This window comes from Grampus griseus, assembly GCF_964374135.1.
Source record: "Grampus griseus genome assembly, chromosome: 6".
NCBI classification, from domain to species: Eukaryota; Metazoa; Chordata; class Mammalia; order Artiodactyla; family Delphinidae; genus Grampus; species Grampus griseus.
Window position 1 is genome coordinate 33,532,548 of NC_139000.1, and position 18,077 is coordinate 33,550,624.

Genomic DNA, 18,077 nt, shown 5'->3' on the forward strand with positions numbered 1-18,077 from the left:
CTGAAACAGTTTGATTGTTTTAATATTGTTTCTGAAATTCCTTGTACCTTTGTAAAAAAAAAAAAAAGTGAAAATAAATAGATGTGGAATAGTGCAATGGAAAGAATGGAACAAAATAATAAACAACATCTTCCTAGACATTTTAATGCATGGAGCTTACCTTGATTTGTTTCACAAATACCAATGACAGGTTCCCCTCGATATATGAAAGTAGAGGGTTCTTATGAAACCTTTTGCAAGCCAAAATGGCTAAAGTGAAGAATCAGTTACCTTAACACAACTTGCTAACGGACACACAAAATAAGTCCAGATAAAGCACAAATGCTCACAGGCACAGTTCAAAGCTAAGACTGCTTAATGTTGAGATGCTGAGTGTAGTTCCTGGGGAAGGAGCTTGGTGGTGCCACTCCCACTGCTTGGGGTGCTAGGGGGTGCACCAATGCCTCTATAATAGCTTGCTGTAAAACAAACGCTGAACCTATTTTCACTTTTTGTCTTTTCTCATAAAAGCGAAAATCCTCTTCAGATTTCTTTCCATTAGTGAAAGCAAGTACTAATGTATGTCTTTTGTGAAAGCAAGGTGGCAGAAAGTGAACTTTTGGAAATACCCACTTGTTTGGGCCAGAATCCAAGCTGGGAAACAGGCAAGAAAGACTTGGTTCCTACCCTCCAAAGAGTTTTTAGTCGTGGTTGGAAGGAAGGGGACATTCAGGCTGCTCTTGGAGGAGAAGCAAGGAAGGCTTCTTGGAGGAAATGATACTTAGGCAGAAACCTGAAGGATACATAGGAGTAAACAAGGCAAAGGGCATCTGGGGAAAAGAGTGTTCCAAGCAGAGAAAACCAGCTGTTCCATAGTCTGGAAACAAGCAAAGGGTGGAGCATAGACAGGGCAGAGATCATGAGTATTAAGGGCCAAGGGCAGACTTCCCTAGTTGTCCAGGGGTTAAAACTCCATGCTTCTACTGCAGGGAGCGTGGGTTCAATCCCTGCTAGGGGAAGTTCCACATGCGAGCGGTGGGCCAAAAAAAAAGAAAGGAAAGAGCCAACGGCTTTGTAGGTAGGAGCTGAAGCTTTTTTCCCTAGCTTTATTGAGGTATGATTGACAAAAATTGTATATATTTATGTTGTTTGTGATTTCTTGAGGTGTATGTGGTAATGATTACGATATGAATACATTGTGAAATGATCACCACAATCAAGTTGATTAACACATCCATTACCTCACGTCCTTACCATTTTTTGTGTATGGTTGAGAACATTTGAGATCCAATCTCAACAAATCTCAAGTGTACAATACAGTATTATTAACTATAGTCACCATGCTGTACATTAGATCCCCAGAACTTATGGGTTCTGTAACTTAAAGTTTGTACCCTTTTCCCCCACCCTACCCTTTTCTGTGAGCCCCTGGCAACCACCTTTCTACTCTATCAGTTTGACTTTTTTTTTTTTTTTAGATTCCACATATTTAGGTATCATACAGTATTTGTCCTTCTCCGTCTGGCTTATTTCACTTAGCATAATGTCTTCCTGGCTCATTCATTTAGAAAATGGCAGGATTTCCTCTTTTAAGTCTGAATAACATTTCACTATATATACGTGCATATACCACATCTTCTTTATCCATTCATCCACTGATGGACACTTGGGTTGTTTCCATATTTTGGCTATTGTAAATAATGCTGCAATGAACATGGGAGTGCAGATAGCTCTGATATACTGACTTCATATTCTTTGGATATACACCCAGAAGTAAGATTGCTGGATCATATGGTAGCTCTATTTTTAATTTTTTGAGGAACCTCCATAATGCCTGTACCACCGTGGATGCTGAGACTTTAGCGTGGGGGCAGGTGGAGTTTCCAGAATGTTTCTCACAATTGCGGGAATCGTTATTTCTCTTGGGGATAGGGCAAGAGAGAATTAAGGGAAAATGAAAAGTCTAGGTAATGCATAGCATCCCGGAAGGCCACAGCCAACTTTGGTCCCATCCACAGGGCTGCAGTTTTCTGATCATGACTGGACGAGCGTCACTCAGCGGGGAAGCCCACCTCCTTGCAGTTAGTTAGCCCATTCGAAGTGAGCCCCCATTTGTGCTGCGGCCGCCTCTGGGCTAGACACAGAGCCGGGAGACCAGGCCTGAGCATTCACTGCCCCGGCGGATGGGCGGGAGAGCACCGTGCTGTCCGCAGGGTGATGATGCTGCGGCTGTGCCCTGGCCTGCAGGCGGCGCCCTGCCATATATCTGTCTTTCCCTGCCGGAACTGGGACGGCCCGGAGCGCCCCGCCCCACCGCGCAGGTTTCTATTTCCCCGCCGGCCCCTCTCTGCGCGGCGGCCGCAAAACTTGCGGGTGAATGGCGGGCGCGGCGGCGCCAAAGTGAGACTCCTGGGGGGCTGGGCCCAGCGGAGCCCGAAGACGCGCGCGGCTGGCGCTGCCCGGAGCACGGCGACCGCGTGGCTGAGCTCTTCTGTCGCCGCTGCCGCCGCTGCGTGTGCGCGCTTTGCCTGGTGCTGGGCTCGCACCGCGGCCACCCGGTTGGTCTGGCGCTGGAGGAGGCGGTGCGCGTGCAGGTGGGGACGCGGGGGCGTGAGCCCGGGAGCAGCGGGCGGGGAGGGGCGTACTGGGTTCCACTGACAGTTCCCGGTTGGGACCAGGACCCCCAAGGCGGCCCAGAGAGCATCTAGGAGGCCGACCTGTTGTTCAGAAAAAGAAACAAGCCCAAGGAAAGGCAAGGCCATCATTTAAGCATAAGAAGAGGTGGGTTTGGGAGTGAGAACTTGGGCGCCCCGGCCGGCACCGGATATCCCGGACCTCACCCACCAAGGCGGGTCCACCACACTGCCTTTGGGCCGGGAGAAATTCTGCCTTTTAACAAAGATGAAAAAACCCCTCCCGCTTCGAAAACATCTGTGTTTCCGGAAAGCCACACAAACACCTCCTCTGGTTTTCCCTCCTGGAATTCAGAGAGGGGCTGAGGACCGCCTGATCGCCCTGGGAGCGGACAACCCTCATAACAGCCTGGTGAGAGCTAGGCCAGACGGTTCGTGGCCAAGAAGAGGAGGGTTCTGGAGGCCGAGGCGGGCCTTGAACCCAGGACTGCCTCCCACGGGCCCATTCTCACCTTGGAGCTCTCACCCATGCTTATTCTTAATAGTGGAAGGGGGCTCTGGACTCTTGTTCCAACCTTGTGACCAACTTGTCCAGTGACTCTAGTCAGACCCCTCCAACCTCTCTGGGCTAGGCAGGCCCTCCTGTCACAGACAGATGTTGATTCTACCACTTCACCTTCAAGAAGTCGTCTGTGGTTACTCCAGCCCCACAATGACCTGTTCCCTGCACAGCATGACTTAACACCATCATGGTGACAATCTTGGAGCTCCACTGTGAGAACGGGCCACGTGGGGGCCAATCTAGCAGGTAGAGTCCAGGATTCAAGGCTTGCCTCTGCCTCCAAGATCTTCTTCTTATCTATAAAATGATTATAATAATAATTTAGTTCCTCAAAATGCTGTTTTCAGAGTTAACAAGGCTGCTTTCAGAGATACAGCTTCTAATAGGCAGGTCCATCCACCTACCCCTTTTGCATCCACACACCCACCCACTCACCTGTCCGTTCATGCATCATCCATCTGCCCATTCATTCATTCATTAGACATCCATTCAACTCATACCTGGTGCCATGAGTCAGGGAATAGACCAATTCTTCCCTGACCTGGAGGAGTTCCTTGGCTAGTGGGGGAAGAACAAACAGTGACAACACAGTATGATAAGTATTGTAATTGGGGAGTCTGAGGCAGTGGTCAGTGGGAGCCAAAGAGAGGACAATGTGAACTAGGGACAGGAAGCCCAGCAAGACTTCCTGGAGGAGGAGCCATTGGAACTGGCCGTGAAGAATAAGTGGGGTTTCACCAGGTACTAGACGGGAGAAGCACCCTGTGACTGGAGGTTTCAAGCACCAGGAAGCTGGGTTATCCTTGGCTGATAGCCAGGGGCTGGACTTGAAGGCTTAGAAATCACAGTGGGGTATGAATGTGCTCCTGGAAGTTGAGGCTGTGGCTTATACTTGGGTTTCTATTGTGTTCCCAGCCGCACCACTCACTCCCAGACCCCCAGCTAGAATAAAACTGCACACCATAGCAAATTCTTGTTGGATATTAAAATAACAATACAAGCTATGTCTATTGAGCACTTACTGTGTGCCAAGCACTATACCAAGCACTCTGTGTACTTCTTATTCTTTCCAGCAACTCTGTAGGGGTGTCCCCTTTTTTTGTAGCTGAGGAAACCGAGGTTCAGAAAGGTGAGATCACTTGCCCAGGTCATGTGGAAGGAGAGCTGGGACTCAGACCTAGGAGGTCCCATCTGAGTCTGGGGCTTAGGCTCATAACTTGCTCCAGCTCTCCACTTGAATTTGGCAGCCCCTGGTAATTCTGTTCAATTCAGCAAACACTTCTGGGTCACCCCCTGGTCCCTATGGGGGATCAGGAACCAAGAATGGAGCAGACCTGCCCTCAGGAAGCTCCCAGTTGGTCCAGCAGCTGAGTGTAAGGTGAGCCATAAGAAGGTAAGATGGAGGTAAGGCCTTTGGAGAAGTGGCAGTTGCGAAAAGCAGAGATAAGGAAGGGAGCCATCTTAGGTGGGAGAGGGGACCTCTTACCCATGCAGGTCCTCTGAACTCCAGACAAGGCCAGAGGACCACAGACCAATCCTGGATGCAAGTTCCATGAGAGCAGCTCCGAGAACAGGCGCCAGCACATTATAGGTACTCAGTATTCACTCTAGAAGTGAAGGCTCTTCCCCTGACCCCAAGCTGCTTCCCTAAAGTCCTATTTGAGGGCCTGGAAAAGCAGGTCACAAGCAGGACTGTCCTAGAAAAAAAGGGGGCACCTCGAGGTTTGGAGAATACCTCATGTGGGCCTCTGAGGATCAGAGTGGCCCTACTTCCAGCTCATCTTCCAACTTGCCTCATGACTTTGGGCAAGTCAGCTCACCTTTTGAGTCTCAGCTCAGCTGAAAAAAAATACAGGAGTGAGAGGACATGACCCCTGGGGTGACTTGTTATCTCAAAAGTGACAACATTAAGACTTCTCTCCTAATACTTTCACATACAGAAACTCACCCAAGAATGTTTAAAGAATTTGACAACCAAGAAGCAGCAGCAAGTTGGCAACATAACCCAGACAAGATGCTGCTGAGAAGCTCAAGGCAAGTGGGGGATTCTTCCTTATTCCAGATGAGATGTCCACCTTTGCCCTTGGACACACAGTTCTCCCCAATATGGAGCCAAGGGACAATGACAAACAGCCTCAAAGGGGCAGGTCAGGTTTGGTGAGACCTGGGGCTTCTGTAATTTAGGGGGCCCTTTTGGAGAAAAAGAACACAAAATTAGTTGCAAGATCATGAAGGGGCCATGCCAGGGAGGGACCTGGGGCTCCTGTTTCATTAGCTTTGTGGTGAATCTGCCTCTGCCCAGAGCCCTAGCCTTGTCCCATAATGCCTGACAAATTGCAGGAACGGCCTTTCCTCCCGCCATGGCCAAAGCCATTCTCTTGGACAGACTAGTCCTCCAAACCCAGCACCCCAGACTGCCTTAAGCAAAGCAGAACACAAGGTAAGGAACACACAAATCGCTCTTTAGGTTTCACTGTTGAAAAAAAGTAAATAGGTATAAATGTATTCCATAAGTATGTACTTTCTTCAGGCTTCTCCTTGTATAACACTGTTTATTTAAGTGGATTCTTTTGTGGGTTTTAAGTGGGAAGTTGGGGCTGACATTATCCCAGCTGCTGTTTTGACTGTGAGAATGGTGTTGCTCTTAAAGGAGCGTTTTAGGTGAACTTGGCCAATCCCTTCCCTTCTCACCCTCAGCTGCCACCGCCTCAAAGTGAGGGCTGGAGTGGGTTGCCCTCCCAGGGTCTGTCTCACTGAGGGCCCTGTGAACCTCAGACTGACCACCCCAAGTCAGGCAGGGAGATTGGCTCTGACGACCGCAGGAGTAGCTGGCACCCAGACCAGGCCACAGAGTTGGCCCCCTGTTTGCCCAACATCCATTATCTTTCAGGCGACGGCATGCCCCAGTTTACTGGGGACAGTTGTAGTTTACATCTGTGGCCCTGGGTTAATTATTAATCATGTCATGTCTTCAAGAGCAAGACTCTGGGTATAGGCAACTACATCAGCTCAAAAGGATTTGGGAACTGAAAGCTGGCACACCTGAAGGGATGGCAGAGGTGCTTTGGGCTGTTCAGCCAGAAGAACAGAGTCAGGGCACAGTCTCACTGTCTGTAAATCTCTAAGCAGATATGGTTTGGGGGTCCCCGAGGAAAGAGTTAGGATCCGTGTGGAAAGTCTAAGGGGGCAGGTTTCAGCTTCAACTAAGGAATGGTTTTCTTTTTTGAAGCTTTTCCCCAACTTTTAAACTTTATTTTGAAGTAATTACAGATTTATAGGAAGTTGCAAAAGTAGTGCATGACCCTGGATGGATGACAAGATTCCTTGCCCTTCCCCCAGGCCCGTGGGTGGGCTTTTACTGGTGCCTAGTTCATGGATGGAGCGGCTCTCTGTGAATCTGGTTTGATGCGGGTCACGTGGCCCCCTTCCCGCTCCCAGGACGCCAGGTGCCCAGGGCGCCCTCCTAGATGACACGGCCCCAGCATGGTGTGGCTCTCATACACCCCTCCACCCCCACCCCACCGGGGTCCCTCACTCAGCTCCTGCCCATGGTTCTGACGCCAAGTTCCCTCTTTGTTTTTGGCACTGAGGATTTCCCTTTTGTTGTTGTTGTTTGTTTGATTGTGGGTTGGTTTTGGGGGTCTTGTGGGGTTTTTTTTCAGCTTGATCGCGTAATTTTAAAATTTACTCATCTTATCAGCATTTCCGTGCGTTTGAAGTAGGAAGGGGGATTTCCATGTCAGCTCCTTCTCCCTTTTTGACCAAAACTATATGTCATCTTACATATGGGGGGTTTTGTGGTTGTTCGTTTAAGACCCTAACCCTTCCCTGTGTCATTAAAAGTTCTTTGTCAGTGTCAGTATTAGAGGCTGTATATTCCATTATAGGGATCGACCATGATTCATGAAGCCGTTTTCCTAATGTTGAACATTTAGATCACATCCAGGCTTTCACTCAAGTAAAACAACGCTGCAGTGATATTTGGCACCTTGATTTATTTTCTTTGAGACACGTTCCTAGAAGTGAGTCGCCTGGCTCAATAGGCACAGACGTTTGTAGGGAGTCTGGTGCGTTCCGCTGAACTGTGGCAGGCGTAGTTGTGGCACAGAGGTCTGGGGCAACCATGCCTCTCCGTCCTTGCTTACTCAGAGGCAGTACTAGGGAAAAGGCCATTTGCCTGAAAATTAATCCATTAAACAGCTTGGTAAACAAATTAAAACCAGTAAAGTTCATAATTGACCAACGTCTACTGTTCAGAAGCCAACAACCAGGCCTACCCATCCACGCCTTTCCAGAGAGCAATCACGAAGGACTTGATCATGAATCCCCAGCCAATACCCATTAAATGATTTTTCTCTGACATCCTTGTTAATAGGCTGTTTGCTTCCCCATCATGGCTTTTCAGCACGCTCATACATGCCAGGTGTAGGGAAAATCAACACTTGCCTGCTGCCCTAACTTTTTACTCAAACTGGGATGAGTTGACAATATACAGCAGAGTAGTTATAGTTTTCTTTCAAATCTTCCAAATTTTCCACAGTGAGCTTTTGTTACTTTTGTGAACAACAACAGAAGAGTATATAAATACATGATATATATAGATATATATTAGCTCATTTTGAACCAATGTGGCCCAGTGTACTTCCTTGTTTCATTTCCAGAATTTTCTCTCTCAGTCTTTTTTTTTTACCATATTGCATAATCAGCCTCATCTTGCCTATACTTAAGTTTTCTACGCTGAGATTCATAACAAAGTGTAGTGTCATTAAGCTTATTTTGTATATTCTTCTTTAAAAAGTGGATCTGTAGAAACTGCTTGGAGCCCAGTTGGTTGGGAGAAGATATTTGCTCTCAGTTTCTGTAGAAAGGTCCTCCGTGTGCATATGTTGCCTCCAAAATGTGTGGATATATCAAGCGTTTAGAACACATTTTCTTTCCTTCGTTTAGTCATTCAACAAAGATATATTTCTGTCCAGGTTCACTGACTCATAGAAACCATGTTGTAAGTGTGGACTAATTCCCAAGCTAGCTCAAAGCCAATTTAGTCAATATGAGGCTCTAAACTCAGAGCCTCACCACTGCCTGGAACATTGCATGGGAAACACAGACTTTGGGAGCCCATCCCGTAGATCCTGCCAAACCACACATTCCTGCCCCTCTAAGGAGAGAACATGGCACACAGGGGAGCCTGCCCACCCCCATGCCTGCCTGGGTACCAAGGATCTTTCTGCTGTGTGGGCTGTACAGACATTTGGGCTGAGGAAAGAAGCTGGCCTGATTTTTTTGTTGTTATGATTTTATATTTTAATTGTACTGGTAATACATGAACACATCTCAGTTTTTAAAATTTAAATAGTTTATTAGAATACAGTGTACAGCTATGGAAAGTACAGAGTGAGAGTCCCTCTTGACCATCTCCCCAATCCCACACCTCTTCCCAAACATGACCAAACTAACAGACATTTTATTTTTTTAAATTTTTGATTAATTTATTTATTTTGGCTGCGTTGGGTCTTCTTGCTCCGTGCAGGCTTTCTCTAGTTGCGGTGAGCAGGGGCTGCTCTTCGTTGCGGTGCGCGGGCTTCTCATTGCGGTGGCTTCTCTTGTTGGGGAGCACGGGCTCTAGGCGCGTGGGCTTCAGTAGTTGTGGCTCATGGGCTCTAGAGTGCAGGCTCAGTAGTTGTGGCACATGGGCTTAGTTGCTCCGCGGCATGTGGGATCTTCCCGGACCAGGGCTCGAACCCATGTCCCCTGAACTGAGAGGCGGATTCTTATCCACTGCACCACCAGGGAAGTCCCCAGACATTTTAAATGCACTTGCAAACATGCAGATGCGTATATACATGTACACTTTTAATTTTGTTATCTTTTACATAAATGGGATCATCCTATATATATTATTCTGCAACTTGCCCTTTTTCACACGGTGTCTTGAAGAGCTTTCCACGACAGGACATATAGGTCCACTGCATTCTTTGTGTGTGTGTGTGTGTGTGGGTGTGTGTGGCAAAATACACGTAACATAAAAGTTACCATTTTAACCATTTTTAAGCATATAATTCAGTGGCATTAATTATGTTCACAGTGTTGTACAATCATCAGCACTCTTTCCAAAAGTTTTTCATTACCCTAAATATAAACTCTGTAATCATTAAGCAATTACTTCCCATTCCCCTCCCACCAGCTCCTGGTAACCTCTAATCTACTTCCTGTCTCTATGAATTTGCCTACTCTAGATATTTCATATAAGTGGAATCATACAATATTTGTCCTTCTCTGTCTGGCTTATTTAATTTAGCATCATGTCTTCAAGGTTCATCCGTATTATAGCATGTGTCAGAACACTGCATTCGTTTTAATCACTGAATATTATTATTTCATTGTATGAATGCAGCATAATTTGTACAATGAACATACATATATACTTCCCATGTTGAAAATTTTGTCCAACTTTTCTCTATCTCCAACAATACTATAGTGAGCTTCTTGGTACACAAATCTTTGTGCACATGTGAAAACATTTTCTAGGATCAATTCCTGCAAGAGGAGCTGCTGCATCAAAGGATTTAAGCGTTTAAAATTTTGATATTATCATATCACCCTCTAAAAATGCAATACTGATGGACACTACCACCTGCAGTGTATGTAAGTGCCTATTCCACACACCCTTATGGACTCTTGGTATTATCCATCAGTTAGCATTCTTCCAGTCTGATGGCCTATATATATATATATATATTTTTTTTTTTTTTTTCTGATTATGCTGCTCACTTCCTTGATTGTTTGGGACGCAGAGACACCTGTTCATATGTCTCTTGGCATTTGTATATCTCTGGTCCATTTTTAAATTGAATGATTTCTTTTTTCACTATATGTTATGGATAGTAAGCCTGTGTAGTTTGTTACTTGTCATGTGGCTTTGTTTACAGTGCCTTACCTCTTGGGAAGAGTTTCTTTTTTTATGTAGTCCAACCTGTCATGACTCCCGTTTTGCTATCTGAGTTTTGGGTTCCTCTTACAGAGGTCTTCCCTTCTCAAGTTTTTAAAAATAAAATTGTTTTGTATTTTATTCTAGTAGGTTTATTATTCTTTTAATGTATAGTGCTTTGACCTATTTAGAATTGTTTGTTTGTTTAGCTTTTATCGTGGAAAACCTCAAGCATACATATGTGTTTTGAAGCAAATCGCAGACATTCAATTTCATCTGTAAAACTCTGAGCATATTACCTCTATAAGATAAGTACTCATTTTTAAAAATATATAACCATGGTATCATCATCACACCTATGAAAATTAACAATGGTTCCTTAATATTATCAAATATCCAACCAGTAGTCACATTCCCAATTGTCTTATAAGTGTCACATTTTATTTGTTTATTTGAATTAGGAGTGAAAGTTTTCAAAATGCTATTGGTTGATGTATTTTTTAAGTTGATGGTTAACATGCTCCTCTGTCCTCTATGTGTCTTCTAAATTGTATCTTTAAGTTAGATCTAGAGGCTTAATCAGATTCAGATTCACATTTTTCACAAGAGTACTTCATAGGTGGGGTTCTGTCTGAATTTGTTTTTGTATACAGAATAAGATAAGAATCTAACTTAGTTTTTTTTTAAATACATGATTAATTGCATGCTGTACCAATACCATTTGTTGAATTATATATATAATTATATTAATTATATATATGTATATACATACTTTTCTAAGCTATTCTTTGCTCTTGATCTTTTTGTCTATGCCTAAGCCACATAGTTTTAAACCCTGTACCTTTACAGTTTGTTTTGATATCTAATAAGGCAGCTCATCCTTCACTGATTTTTTTTTTTCGGCCATGCCACACAGCTTGCAGGATCTTAGTTCTCCGACCAGGAATTGAACCAGTGCCCTCAGCAGTGAAAGCCTGGCGTCCTAACCACTGGACCGCCAGGGAATTCCCCTTCACTGATCCTTTAAAAGAAATTTTTGGCTTTTCCTGTGCTTATTCTCCCCCATGGTAATTTAACATTTGGTTAATCTGTATGTTAAGACTTTGATTGGGATTACATCCAATTTATAGACTAATTTGGAGACAAATGGCATCTTTATAGTATTCAATCTTCCTAGCCAGGGGTATGGTTTTTCTTCCATGCATTCAGATTATTTTATGTCTTTCAGTACAATTTTATGCTTTTCTTTATCTAGGCCCTTACAGTTTTTGTTAGGTCTAGTTTTAAATATTTTGCTATTTTTTCCTACTGTTTTAAGAATGATCTTTATTTCTCCATTCATTTTCCAATTGGTTATAGCTGGTACTTAGGAAAGCTTTTTATAAGTGCTGAACTCACTTTTTAGAAGTTATAATAATTTTTTTCGTGTTGATGCTTTTGGATTTCCTGGTTGGCAATCATATCGTCTGCATCTGGTTTTGTACTGTTCGGGGTTTTCTTTAGGCTCATGCAGAGTCAAGTAAAACCTGGCTGACAAGGAAATTTACTGAACTCAGATTACTACTTGATGAAGAGGAAACTCTGACCAAGAAATTCATTGAGAAAAACACGCAGCTTGCCCTGCAGGCGTACAGGGAGCAAATCGAGTCTTGTGGGGAGCAAATCGATGTTATGAACAATCTCTCCAACAGGGTCTGGAATACCAGCCGGGAACCCAGTCCTGTACAGCTGCTGCAGGTAATGCTGGGTTTCTGCCCTCACAGTGGCCACCAGCCGCCACATTTCATCTTGGTTAATGTGGCACTGAACACAGTATTCACACACTGAGTAAATACACAGAGAACTGCCTTGTCAGCAGGTAGACTGATTACATTGTTAGGAAGATAATATACATCTTGGACTAATTAAATGACATGAACAGCCACCATTTTTGAGGGCCTCTGTGTTCCAAGCACCGCAGGTATCTTAGCTCTAATATTTACTAGAACTCTGCAAATTGGATATTCTCACCCCATTTTACTAATGAGAAATGGAGCCTCAAGGAGATGAAGGGACTCATCCAAGGTTATACAGCTGGTAGGTGGCAGATCTGGGATCAGGTCTGTCTGACTCTAAAGCCACAAGGCATCACTGCCCAGTCCTCTGACGGTACAGTCTTAATGGAAACATCACTCCTGGAAAGGCAGGCACCTTTGCAAAAGCTACTAAGCAGACTTCAAGAGTGGAGTCACAGTTTGCTCAAAGGGGAGAGAAGGACGGGACTCCTTGGCCAGTGGGCTCTGTTGAAGGCTATTATCCTGAAGGAGAATCTAAAAACTAGCCCCTATAATATTCACTACTACAGTTAGTGAAAGCATGTTGTTGAGGGTCATGTTCCCGTCTTCAGGGAACCATGGGAGAAACTCCTCTCTTGTGTCAGTACTCCTGTGCAGTCACCTGTGCACTTGGATTGCTTTTCTACTCATCTAACTCTTCCTCTTTCTTTCTTTGCCATAGCTTCTGGGAAGCTCAGAGCCAAATATGTTTCAAATAGCTGGGATGAGACTTTGTGGCATACAGTTTATGCCTCATCTCACTCTGGCTTCCAGCTTCCAGTCTTATCCTGGTTTTCTCTTGGCTTCATTTTTCTCACTGTAAAGGAAAATCTTGCAGCATTAGATAACTTTTGTAAGATGCTTTAAAGGTTTGTGGGATGAAGCAAGGTACAACTAAGTAAAGATGGCACTGAGTTGAACCACAGATTAGCCTGGGCTCTGGCTGCAAAATAAGACAGACAAATAAATAAGTCAGTACAAGACTAGTCAAGCCAGTCCCTGGAGGCTATTTCCCCTCCTGTGCCTTTATGTGGCCTTGGTCAATTCAGCCTGTGTCTCATTGTTAAATAACAACTACAACAAAATACCCTAACAAAATATTCTGGGTGAGGTGCTCTCCTAGGCACTTTAGACGTTGTACTTTAAGAGAGGCAAGATGCACAGAGGGGCACGTTTTTTTTCTTTTAAAATAATGGTACATTTTAGGAATATCTGATTCAAAGGGAGGCTTCCATGGAGAAGAATGCTATTCTTCCATCATAGATACAGTTTCAGGGCTTTCTCATCTCTCTCTCTTTTTTTTTTTTAATTCTCTGGTGCCCAAGCTACTGATTTTCATCATTCATCGTTCCTTCCATTTGTTCACTCATATTTTCATCAAATATACACTGAGCAACCTGATTGCAACAGGCCCCTGCTTCACATTAGGAGCTCATGGGTGGGGAGACATGCTCAGAAAGTTACTCACAACACAGCACAGCTAAGTGAGCTAGCAAAAGTGTGTCCAAGAGAAGTCCAACTCTGTATGGGGAATCAGGGAAGGCTTCCAGGAGGAAGTGACAGTGGAGCTGGTATGGGAGAATAAGGAGGAGCTCACTGGGTATATACAGAGGAAAAAAGCAGAGAGGACATCCCAGGCAGAAAGGAAGTATGTGCGTGTGAGAGCTTGGCAGGCTGGAGAACTGCCAGGGTTCAGCCTGAGTGGAGGCGGGGCAAGGGTACAAGGGAGGGGGGCATGTTGGGAGATGTAGGGATGCCAGGGTTACTTGATGAAGGGTCTTATATGCCTGGTTATGAAGTTTAGACTTTGTCCTGTAAAGAGAACCGGGGCCAGGGGAGTGTTTTGCAGCGAGGAATGACATGGTCAGATTAATGCTTTAGAAAGGTCACTTTAGTGACAGGCTGGACGATGGACTGGACAGGCAGGAATGGAGCCTGGAAGGAAAGTTGGGAGGAGACCACAGTATCCAGGAGAGAGATGATGGTGGGCTGGACCAGTGAAGGGTCAGTGGGGATGGGGAGAAGCAGGCGAGTTTGATAGATGTGACAGGATTGGTGACTGGGGGAATCCAAGATGACAGCTGGTTTCTGGCTTGAGAGATGGGTGGTTATGTGGCTGTTCCCTGAGTCTGCAAAGGCAAGAAGTAGATGTGCTCAGTTTCATTCATTCATTTATTGCATTGTGAACATTTATCGAGAACCTCCTATGTGTCAGTCCCTGTGCTAGATGCTGGAGTTTGGGGTTACCAGGTGGTTGCATTTGTTCCTCATCCCCTTCCCCAGTCCCACCCCACCCATCTGCCCTCTGGGCCACCCCGGAGCCGCTCCCTGCCCTCCCTGCTAATGATCTGACTCCCTGGCCAGCCCTCTGAGTGTGACCTTAGCCCTCTTTCTCCACAAATTACCTTCTTCCCACCCAAATGAGGATGGGCTCTAGACCTGCAGCTTCCTAGGTAGACAGGGCTTGGAGACCGTCCCTCAGCCCTTCCAAGGCCCAGCATCCTTCCTGCCAAGCGTTGGGCCACCTTCCCTCCCTCCTGAGGCATCCACCCGCCCCTCCCATCTTGGGCAGCACCGCCCACCAGCCAGGGCCTGCTCTCCTAAGGAAATCTGTTGTCTTCTAAATCCCTGCCCAGGACAACCCTCCAGAAAGTGCAGACAGGGATCTTAGGTGCAAACAAGAGAATCCACTGTAACTGTTTTAAGCAAGAAAGGAGTTTATGAAAGAGTATTAGGCAGCACATCTGATCTCCAGGAAGGGCAGAAAGTCGTGATGAAGACCAGGCCGCAGGAGTGAAGTCAGGGCCATGGCACAGACTTGCTCCAGTGTAGACCCACCCTCCTCCGCTGGGCAGATGTCACAGCTCACACCCCTGACCCAGAGCACGTCCCCTGCAACCTCCACCACTGCTGTCCCTGACAGCTACACGCCACTGTCACCAGCCCACCCTCACTTCCACATCCAAGTCTTGGAGTGGAGACTCCTCGTCACATGCCTACACCGGGGACTGGGACAGTTTTCTTGCTTGTACTTAGCAAAGCCACACTTAACACAGGAAGGGTATTTAAAAGGTGCTGTCCAGGCAGAAAATAGGACAGGCCCCCACTGTGGTGGGCACACCCCCTTGGTCAGCATTCCAGCTGAGCTTCCAGAGTCTTTGGCTTCCCCTTTGGGATATGGTTTCCTGTTCCCCCCGTTTGGACATGCCCCAGGAGCGCCTTCCCCAGGAAAACTGGCCCCTCGCTCTTTTCGTCCCCTGTACCTCAGGCCGACCTCTGTCACAGTGTCTGTAAAGCTTCGGGGTCCCTTTCGAGGTGGTGAGCAACTTCAGGGCAGGGGCAGTCAGCTTGCCTTCTTCCTCGAGGCGGGGGGGGGGGGACTGCCAAAGCTGTGGTCCTCGGGGCTCTGCTCCCAGGGGCAGGGCCTGGGGTGGCAGCAGGTGCCACGGCCAGGTGGGGCCAGTGCTTGCTGGCTGGGTTTGTTCCTGGGCACAGTGGTGGAGGCTGGGACGCGGCTCCAAGCCACCCAGAGCCCCACGTGCCCTCGCGCGTACACGGCCGCTGAGCAGCAGATGCAGCAGCAGATGAGCCTGGGGGAGTCATGCCACCCCGTGCCCCACTCCTTTGAGCCCGTCAAGAGCTTCTTTAAGGGCCTTGTGGAAGCCACGCAGAGTCCGCTGCAGACGCCACTGGACGTCCGCCTTAAGGCGAGTAAGTCACCGTGTGACCAAACTTGGGTCCTTTACTCCCCTGAGCCCTGTGATTAGAGACAACTGTGAAGATCGCCACCTAAATCATGTGTCTCCTGCACAGAGGCCCTAGGCTGGGTGGTCAAGGTCTCCTGGGCCTGGGCCCAACCCTCCCTTCCAACCTCACCTCCTACCCATTCGGAGACCAGGTCCTGCTTCTCGCAGCTGCCCTACTCTGCTCCTGCCCCTCAGTTGCTCCCGAGGTTCTGCCACACCTCAGCTTTGCCTGCGCTGGGCTCCCAGCTGGAAGGGCCAACTCCCCCTCCTCTTCCTCTGCCTGGTCAGGACCCACAGCTATGCTCACCTGGGAAGCCTTTCCAAGAAACCCTGGGCTCGCTCGCTCTCCCGGCCGTCTCCCCCCTCTGCCCTGGGCCTGCTCCATCTTCTGCCTGGGGGTGTTTGTCAGCTGATTACATGGACCCCTCCCTTCCTCTCTTAAATGCCTGGAAGGCAAGAACCACTTTGGGTCCAGCTCTGAGGTCACTGCAGGGCCTGACACAAAGCAGGTGCTCAGAAATATCCATTTTATTCATCTCTGCTGTTAGGATTCATTCAGACCATTTACTGAGCCCCTGTTATGTGCTGGGCACAGTGGGGTACAAAACAAAGCTCCTGCCTTTGTGGTGCTCAGTCTTTTGAAGATGGACAACAAATGAATATATGTCAGCGATAAGAAGTGCTTTGGGGGACTTCCCTCATGGCACAGTGGTTAAGAATCCGCCTGCCAATGCAGGGGACAAGGGTTTGAGCCCTGGTCCGGGAAGATCCCACATGCCGTGGAGCAACTAAGCCCATGCGCCACAAGTACTGAGCCTGCGCTCAAGAGCCCGCGAACCATAACTACTGAAGCCCGCGTGCCTACAGCCCGTGCTCCACAACAAGAGAAGCCACCGCACTGAGATACCCGTGCACCGCAACGACACTCGCCGCAACTAGAGAAAAGCCCGCGCGCAGCAACGAAGACCCAACGCAGCCAAATAAATAAATTTATTTATTTTATTTTTTTTAAAAAAGAAGTGCTTTGAAAAAAAATAATAAAGCTGAGTAAGGAGAATGGAGGGTGACCAGGAGGAAGAGCTATTCTCTATGGGAAGTGGGAAAGGCCTCTTTGAGAAGGGGATGTGTGAGCTGACCTGAAGGATGGGCTGGAGATCATTGTGGTCACATGCATGGACTCTGGAGCCAGACTGCCCGGGTTCCTATCCCAGGCCCACCACTTCCTAACCCTGCCATCTTGAGCAGGGCACCTAACTTTTCTATGCCTCTGTTTCCATATCCATAAAATGGAGATGATAATATATTCCTGTCTCATAGAGTTGTTGTAAGGATTAAATGAGTTCTTACATGTAAAGCGCTCAGAATGGCGCTCAGGCATAATAAGCACCATGTGAGTGTTAGCTGTTATTGTTGCTGCTGATGATATATCTGGGGGAAATGTCTCCTAGGCAGAGGGAAAAGCAAGTGCAAAGGTCCCGAGGCACAAGGGAAGAGTAAGTTTGGCATGTTGAAGGAACAGCAAAGGGCAGGTGGGGGGAGTCAACAGGAGTAGATGTGGGCGCAGGAAGGGAAGAAGAGAGAAAGAGATACCAAGGAGACTCCACAAATTTTTACTGGAACAACTAGAAGGAAGTTGTCATATTCTGAGATGGAAAAGAGCATTTAGACTTGAAGAGAATGGCCCTTTTGGCTCTCTGAGCAGCACCATGGTGGTTTGCAAGAGCAAATGCCTGACGAAAGGCAGTTAAAAGGGAGCCAAGAAGAAAATGGTTGATCTGTTTTCTAAGGAAGGTTGGTACGATGTGAAAGCACCAACTACGTTCCATATAAGAAATATTGGAAAAACCCTAGTCATGAGAACTCTAGGAACCAAAATTGCTTTTGATGGTCTCAAGGGTTAACTTTTGAAAATGAGCCTTGCTGACCTGCAGAATGATGAAGCTGCATTTAGAGAATTAAAGCTAATTCTTGAAGATGTTCAGGGCAAGAACTGCCTAACTTTCGTGGCATGGATCTTATCCATGACAAAATGTGCTCCATGGTCAAAAAATGGCAGACCATGATTGAAGCTCATGTTGATGTCAAGATTACTAATGGTTATTTGCTTCATGTGTTCTGTGTTGATTTTGCTAAAAAATGCAACAATCAGCATTACACTGTGTGGTAGACATCTTCATTATCCCCCATTTTACGGATGAGGAAGCTGAGGGTCAGAGAGGTTAACTGACTTGCCCTAGGTCACACAGCTGGTAGGGGTAGAGGCAGAATTCAAACAGACTCTGGTCCCAAGGTTTGTTTTCTGATCCCCTGGAGTCTGCTTCCTCTCAGGCCATCACCCCTCATCCACCACCAGATAAGGCCATCATTCTTACTATCACAGGTAATACTGAGAGGTACTGACTCCCAGGAAGGCCA

General features: G+C 46.7%; 1 protein-coding gene across 1 annotated transcript in view; it reads left to right on the forward strand.

The window, feature by feature from the left end:
• Positions 1–2,356: 2,356 nt before the first annotated feature.
• The window catches only part of TRIM14 (tripartite motif containing 14), a gene marked incomplete at its 5' end in the record, with an annotated part of 28,553 nt that continues 12,832 nt past the window's right edge, over positions 2,357–18,077 (forward strand). The window contains 6 exon segments of the mRNA XM_082655812.1: positions 2,357–2,374; positions 2,376–2,573; positions 5,115–5,182; positions 5,184–5,208; positions 11,606–11,839; positions 15,447–15,627. Coding sequence (XP_082511938.1) covers positions 2,357–2,374; positions 2,376–2,573; positions 5,115–5,182; positions 5,184–5,208; positions 11,606–11,839; positions 15,447–15,627 — 724 coding nt within the window.